The 8,301-nt window shown below is 45.2% G+C and overlaps 1 protein-coding gene across 1 annotated transcript; it reads left to right on the top strand.

Annotated features, from left to right (window-relative positions):
• The first annotated feature begins 5,573 nt into the window (after positions 1–5,573).
• Positions 5,574–7,772, top strand: LOC113134545 (frizzled-8-like). The gene has a single exon (XM_026313986.1). The coding sequence runs from the start codon at positions 5,789–5,791 to the stop codon at positions 7,532–7,534; it is 1,746 nt and encodes a 581-aa protein (XP_026169771.1). The 5' UTR covers positions 5,574–5,788; the 3' UTR covers positions 7,535–7,772.
• The last annotated feature ends 529 nt before the right edge of the window (positions 7,773–8,301 follow it).

Raw genomic sequence — 8,301 nt, 5'->3', positions numbered from 1 at the left:
TAATCACTGCGAGTACAACCACAGCAGATACCAAAGTTAAACCTGAAAGTCATCCTGTAAACTGGGAATGATGCTCAGAGCAGATAGTTTGGGTAATTATTCCACTGTTCACCTTAATTTTCTCTGGGCTAACCGGTTTGTTTAAAAGTCAGACTGCTCATGGTTCCTGCCCTCTTAGATTTCTTTTTTGCGTTGTTGTTGTTGTTGTTGCATGTATCTTGTGATTATTACTGAAAGAAATTAAGACTTAAACTATAACCATGACCCCAGTTGTATGAAACTAGAATTCCCCTGAGCATAGTAGTTTTATTTCTGTTCCACAGGGTTATGATTTGATGCAAATCATCTGCTCAGTCAGTGAAAACAGGTGTGCATGATTAGCTTCTCTAAGCAGAGTGTGACTGGGCTCTGTCACTGTATAAGGAGGGAAGGGAGAAACTGTTCTGCAGAAGTTGAAGTTTTTCCATTAATGTTGGTGGATTCATGTGTGCCCATAAATAAACATAGATGCTATCACAACCATGTACTTTAAAATCACTGTTTTTATTCGTGATAGTTTATTCTTAAATGTTTGCACCAAGGTAAGTCACCCCTTGTGTATCCAAGCAGATGGTAGGTTCCAGCTCAGGTGAGAAGTTAAAATCACTGCTCTGTAGTTGAGGCTCTTTTCTCTGAAGCTCTGAGTTTTGTTTTTTGCTTTTTGACTCTTCTTTTTATTTTTAAAAAAATAATTCTTCACTTTAGTTTCCTACAACTGTGTACTAGATTACCCATCATCCCTTTCAATTGTTTCAGTGCCAAACAAAATCTTGTGTCCCTTTTATTTATTTCTTTTCATTTGAAACACCCAGTGGCATCTTGCCATGTAAATGCAGCACTTCTGGTTTGGTTCTTTACTGCTGAGGTTCTGCCACCACCTTCACACATCAGGAGAGATGAAGAAGAAAATCAAAATGGGAACATTCAGCAGCAACTTAATTTCTTAGAAACATCTTTATGATATATTAACAGTTTTAATTTTCATAGCCCAATGAGAGAAAGTGAAATCCTCAGTTATCAGGGCCGTGGTAATAGAGGACTAGGCTGTGTGACCCCCAAGAGGGTTAATTTTAGGTTATTAACCTGGTCCTGAAAAAGGCTGAACATAGTTTGGCATTTCATGGCTTTTAAACTTTCCTTTAATCTTTGATCAGGCAAGTAAAAAATAAACGTGACCTTTTTCTTCTCCTTTAATTTTCATTGGACCCACTGAGGCCATGCTTTGCACTAAACCAGAGAGATCAGCTCTTCCTTCAACAAATGTTTGTGGTAGGCATTAGGTCTGGGGGATCTTGAGCCTATTTTATAGTTTAGACCTCTCAGTTCCTATCTCTTGAGTTAAAGTGTGTGTGTGTGTTTGGATATTGGTTAACAGACCTGGCTGTCATGAGCCAGCCCAGCAGTAGACTGATTGGATGGGAGGGTTTTGTGTCACTGTTTGCTCTGGTTAATGAGCGGAAGGAAGGTGAGCCAATACAATACACACACTGTCAGGGGTGTGTGCGGGGGAGGTGTGGGGGTGTTAGGGGTGAGTGCCTTAAGGTTCACATCCCACGTCAGACTGATTAGTAGTCAGTCTTTAAGTAAACATGCAGCTGAGTGAAGAGGAATCTGAACTGAGGAAGGAAGGGAGGAAGGAAGGAAGAGAGGAATCTTCCATCCATCACTGACCAGCAGCAGCAATGGACACACGACCGGGGCCTCAAATTTCCCCTGGTGTGGGGCCAGTAAATGAAAGACTTCCGCTCCAAAATCCAACACTGAAAAGTTAAAAAAACACATTGCTTTCATTAAATTAACGTTTATTTAGTGTGTCCTGCTTATGATCAGGGCAGAAATATCAGCAGTTTGAAGCAGATTATTCATTGATCACTGTCGTAATTACAAGCTGTTAAATGAGTCATTTCCAGAGTGAATGACATTTCCAAATGTGTACGTTGAGTTATTCAGAGACTATTTATGTGTCCACTGTGAACTCGTGCAGCGCTGCTCCCTTTGAGATCAAGGGTGACATCCAAACTTGGGGAAAGTAAACATCTTCAGAAGTCGGGGGGGGGGCTCCACGTCTTATCTTGAAGTCATACATCAGATCTAATTACACTCATGCCTCTTCTCCAATACACACATGGAGTTTTAAATCAACTAATTTACCCTGGAGACCAAGGCGACACTTTATTTAAATATTTATTTAATTGCCAGCTTCAGAAGAAAGACTTGTGTGATTTAATGAAACTGGGTCAGGTTGGTGAAGCAGTGGTACAAAATTACACGACGAGCTGAAGCAAGATCTCCGAGCGTGTCTGTTTACTTTCATTTGCCACCGGGCCACATTCACAATTAATGAACCCTGTGAAACAAAACTGTATCTCGCTGTTTGTTTTTGTTTTCGGATAATATTTTGGACAAACAAACATTTCATGACGAGTTTAAAAAAAAAAAAATTAAGAATTACCTCTCTACTTAATTTAAATTGAACACTTTATATAACGGCTGGAAAAGTAGAATCACAAAGTTAATCTTCCCATGAGCAGGTTCGAAAGACAAACATCTCAGTCTCTCAACACGCCTCAGTAACTCTGTGAGAACCCCTTCCTCCCTCGCCATTTTCTTTGGCGTCATGAACCTTGAGAGTCCTGGGAGAATCGGGGGGAAAGACTGGCGGGAAGGAGTCTGGGTAGGGGAGTGCTAGGGTGGGCAGTCCAGAGAATGCAGAAATTGACTTCTAAACAGATGCAGTAATTCCATTTCCACCCTTTTAAATTTGGTATGCAGGGGGCCAGGGTGTAACCCTAAACCCACTATCGCCATTGCACACAGAAGGCGGGAGGCGTAGTCGACAGTTGGTGGCTGGGGCCACCAAGTCTATCAGCCTTGTTAATCAATACAAGTTCCACTCTGATAGACAGCGATCGGTGTAACCGATGCCCGGGCTGCTATCCTGTTGACTCTGGCAGGAGGAGCTGACACCTGTTTCCCAAGACTTTCACCTGCGGTTCACAGGAACAGCTGGAGACAGCCGGCCCAGCGTGAGGCATCTGGATCAGGCCCAGAAAGTGCCCACACATACATGGGAATGTCTGAGGAGTCTCACTCCTCCATGAGAAAAATGTTCCACCCTGTCCTGACCAAAAGATGGCTAACTGCTACTGGATGTTGGTGATGCTGTTGGCTCCATAACGACTGATTATATGTAGAAGTCAACCACAGGGAGTATTTAGTGACTTCTCAGAAAACAAGCTGTGAATTGAGATTACACTGAAGCCATAACTCAGATTTACCCTGCTGCCATTTGTATCCATCAAAATCCTCATAAAAGTCAAGTGAATTGTATAAGACACACACACACACACACACACACACACACACACGCACACACACACACACACACACACACACACACACACACACACTGAATGTGTAGATGGTAGAACAGAGACGTCGGCGCTGGTGAAATTATAGCTGGAGCTGACGTTATTTTCTACGCTGGTGCTAAAACAATGAAAGGTTTAAATCATAGGTGCCTAGAAAAGAACTGCCACCCACTAGCCTCAGCTGGTGGTCTTGAGTGATGGCTTAGTGGGGTGGTTACTAAGGGATCTAATAATGCAAAGGTTTGGCAGGGTGATAAGGGATGCCCTCCAGAAGTTGACAGATTCGCACCAACTGTGCCATCACTGCCAACCTGCTCCAAAGCACTGACAAACACTCTTTTCAATCAAAGCTCTGAAAAAAGTTGGAAGTGTAAGCAGTGAAAAGCGTACTAAACGGTGCTGAGCAGAATGCACTGGAAAGGGTCAGTGGGTTTGAAATGAAAAGCAGGAATAATGGCACTAGTTTTTTTTTTTATTCACTTAAAATTATAGTCCCCCTATTGCTTCTCTTCCTGCAAAACATAAAACTAGGTCCACAAGGTAAAAACTGGACCACATGTGTTTGAGCCAAAGAGTGTTTTCCCAGCTTACTAAACACCCACAAAATGGTCTTTTCACAAACACCCCCGCCCATTAAGGACCCCAAGCCGAGCTAAAACCGGCATCCTTTAGTAAATACTAAAGTTTGAGGCTAATTAGTTCTGATAAAACCTGTGGATTGGAAACATGCTGTCTATCTGCCAAACTGTCTCAGCTCCATTTGAAGCCGATGAATCCAATAAGAAGTGTGAATGACTTTAATTAGTGCTATCACAATGCTGTATCTGCTCGTGTTAGCTTATTTTCTTTGGGCTAAGCTCTGAAACAGTTTACACACATGCGCCGTCTTGTTTGCCGGGGCTGCTGGTGCAATCACAGTAATCGCTGGCCCAGCATGCTCTGATTGAAACATTGGCACAAGCGCTAATACAAACAGTCCCCTCCCTTTAGACCAAGACAACCCCCTGCTGTGGGCTAACAAGACCACATTAACCTCCCTTACCACACACACACACACACACACACACACACACACACACACACACACACTCTCTCTCTCTCTCTCTCCCTGTTGTTCCTGCATGCAAACAGCCGTGCAGACATGTGTTCATAGTGTCATACATTAGCAAGAAAACATGTTTTCTCATTCATTCACACATACTTTCAAGGCTCAGGCCACATGGACGTGTTCACACGTTGTCAAATTCATGGACTGGAAGTCAGTCGCTCCAGTGGAGGGTGGATGGTGGACAAGTGCTCCCTTGTGGTTTTCAGAGCCATTTGCTGATGAATGATGGATGCACTGGCTTTTCATAAACAAAATGAATCGTCTGGGTCTCAGCCAGCGGACTTTTAAAGAAACCATCGTTCTAAAGAATTAAATTTCTCTTAGACCACCTGCTTTTGAACAGTGGTTCAACAAAACGATGTCCTCACTACACAAGGTAAATGTCCGGCATGATAGAATTGGCTCAGGTGAAAATAAGAAAATAAAACAATCAAACAAATAAACTGATTTTGTAAACAGGTTTTGTGATCATCATTTTGAGTAACCTGACCTCTGACCTGGATGTATCATTTTTAAAAAGATATCCTATGATAAAAACTGGAGGCGCTAAGTGTTTCATAGTAAAAAATAAACTCCATATGAGCTGAAGACTTTTATTTTACAAAGTAAGAAACTTAACCAGTTCAGGATTTGAGTTTTTGACAGTAAATTTCTTGTTTCCTGTTGCTAACACTTTCAAATTGTAAGAACAGGAGCACAGGTCAGTCCTAATCCTAATATAAAGTGGTGTCTTGTAAAACAGAGTAGACTCTAGTCATATCTGCAAATATTCCAGTGTTTCCATTTCACTGATAAATCTTCTTTTCACTCTCAAGTTCATTTTGCATTTTTGATCAAATGAGAAATATTAAGTCATGAAAATGTGAATAATAATGGCTGATTATATTTCTCTATGAGTGATGTTAACTCTTCCTCTTCCACAGTGAACGTTTTAAACACTTGTGGAAGGAGCCCTTGATTGACTTATTCTCACTCCCCGCCCATTCTGGGGGAGTGTCCTCGCTCCTCCATAATAAAACCCAACGCACCCACCAGCTACAGAATATGCAGAGAGCGCCACGGTGCTTACACCGACACAAAGGAGGCGAGAGGAGACTGGCAGTATCCCAGACTGTGAGAAAGTAAAACGCTTGCTTTTGGGTTTAGACCATCACGACCTGTCTGCGCACTAGCATGACTTCATCCCTGGATTAACTGGACTTGCAGCCTACTTGCAAAACGCAAGTTCGCTGACACTTTATCGAGGTTGATTCGCGCACAGAAAACAACGATGGAGCGGAGCACCCCGGGATGGTGCGTGCTGTTAACCCTCGTCCTGTGCGGATCGAGCTGCATGGCGGCCAAGGAGCTTCAGTGCCAGGAGATCACGGTGCCTCTGTGCAAAGGCATCGGCTACAACTACACTTACATGCCTAACCAGTTCAACCACGACACGCAGGACGAAGCCGGCCTCGAGGTGCACCAGTTCTGGCCGCTGGTGGAGATAAAGTGCTCCCCGGACTTACGCTTCTTTCTCTGCAGCATGTACACACCGATCTGCCTGGAGGACTACAAGAAGCCGCTGCCGCCGTGCAGGAGCGTGTGTGAGCGGGCCAAGGCTGGCTGCGCTCCGCTCATGAGGCAGTACGGTTTCCCGTGGCCAGATCGGATGAGGTGCGACCTGCTGCCCGAGCAAGGGAACCAAGACACGCTGTGCATGGACTACAACCGGAGCCAGACCACCACTGCTTCTCCCGTGGTAGCGAAGCCGACCAATCGCCCCCTGAAGCCATACAACCCCAGAAAGAAGAGCGGCTACGGCCGCGGCATCCCCGGGAAACACAAACCAGCAGCGTCCCCGTGTGAACCCGGCTGCTTCTGCCGGGCGCCCATGGTGCCGGTGACCAGTGACGGGCACCCACTGCACAACCGCGTCAAGACGGGACAGATCATGAATTGCGCCATGCCGTGCCACAGCCCCTACTTCACCCAGGAAGAGAGGACCTTCACCGCGTTCTGGATCGGCCTGTGGTCCGTTCTGTGTTTCATCTCTACTTTCGCAACTGTGGCAACTTTTCTAATTGACATGGAGAGGTTTAAGTACCCGGAGCGGCCCATCATCTTCCTCTCCGCCTGCTACATGTTCGTGTCAGTTGGATACATTGTCAGACTGATCGCTGGACACGAGGAAGTGGCCTGCAACAGAGAAAGCGGCGCGGAGCACATTCACTATGAAACCACGGGTCCTGCTCTGTGCACCATCGTTTTCTTGCTCATCTATTTCTTCGGCATGGCCAGTTCTATCTGGTGGGTGATACTGTCCCTCACTTGGTTTCTCGCCGCAGGCATGAAGTGGGGGAACGAAGCCATAGCCAGTTACGCACAGTACTTTCATTTGGCCGCCTGGCTCATCCCCAGCATGAAGTCCATAGCGGTTTTGGCTCTGAGCTCTGTGGACGGGGACTCTGTGGCTGGGATTTGCTACGTGGGCAACCAAAATTTGGATAACCTGCGGGGGTTTGTGTTGGCACCGCTGGTTATCTACCTGTTCATCGGCACCATGTTCCTGCTGGCTGGGTTCGTCTCGCTGTTCAGGATCAGGAGTGTAATCAAACAAGGGGGGACCAAGACTGACAAACTGGAGAGGCTGATGATCCGGATAGGAGTCTTTACCGTTTTATACACAGTCCCAGCAACTGTCATAGTGGCCTGTTACTTTTACGAGCAGCACAACAGACAGACGTGGGAAATTACGCACAACTGTACGTGCATGACGGACCCGAGCAGGCAGAGGCCGGACTATGCTGTGTTTATGCTGAAATACTTTATGTGTCTCCTGGTGGGCATCACTTCAGGAGCCTGGATCTGGTCCGGGAAAACCTTGGACTCCTGGAGGACTTTTTGCACGCGGTGCTGCTGGGGAAGTAAAGCCTCCGCGGGCTCTATGTACAGTGACGTGAGCACGGGACTGACCTGGAGGTCCGGGACGGCTAGTTCAGTCTCTTGCCCCAAACAGATGCCACTGTCCCGGGTTTGATCACGGATGTTGTGCGTCTTATGCATCTTATGTCATTTGACACCACTAAAAGACTGAAAGCAGCGCATAGCATCTCTTTTGGAGACAAAGTGGCGCGAAGACTGATTAAACTCTTTATTTGGTAAATTATTCCGAGTGAGTCACCAAGTCTCCCAGTGTAGATTCAGATTGGGTCCTGAGCACTCCCCTAATGTGAAATATTTGTTGGCCGTGTCATTTATGTTCCGTTCTGCTAAAAGAAAAAACAAAAAAGTTCTACGATCAGTTTGGTTTTGCTTACACGAAATGTTCCTTCCAAACGATTTAAAGAGAGCGGGCTGGGTGGGGGTGACTAATTGTGTCGGGATTGTCTGTCAGCGTGTTGTAATTAGCACATTAATGAGCGCATAATGGCTCCTCTTTAAATAATGAGACTGTCAGCAGCAGAACAATGTACCTGGGACGAAGAATGCAGGGTCTTATCTGGGCCTAATTGAATGCGCACAGCTGACGAGATTGTCGATAGGTGACGTGTTGTAGCCGCAGCGCTTTTACTGTAAAGACACAGTGTCTTAAACGTACAATTCACAATGAGGCAGCTGTGCTTTAAAACAGCCCATGTCTTCACACCTACATTAATCAATGCCTTAATACTGTCTCATACGGGTTGCATCGGCGCCTAAAGTGTATTTATATAATTATTGGTGTACATAAATTGTACATTTGTATATGAAAATTTACGAGCTTGTAAATATGTATATTTTCCAATTTGATAGAAGATTTTATTT

Source organism: Mastacembelus armatus, chromosome 17, assembly GCF_900324485.2.
Source record: "Mastacembelus armatus chromosome 17, fMasArm1.2, whole genome shotgun sequence".
NCBI lineage: Eukaryota > Metazoa > Chordata > Actinopteri > Synbranchiformes > Mastacembelidae > Mastacembelus > Mastacembelus armatus.
This window is presented reverse-complemented; position numbering and strand designations above follow the sequence as displayed.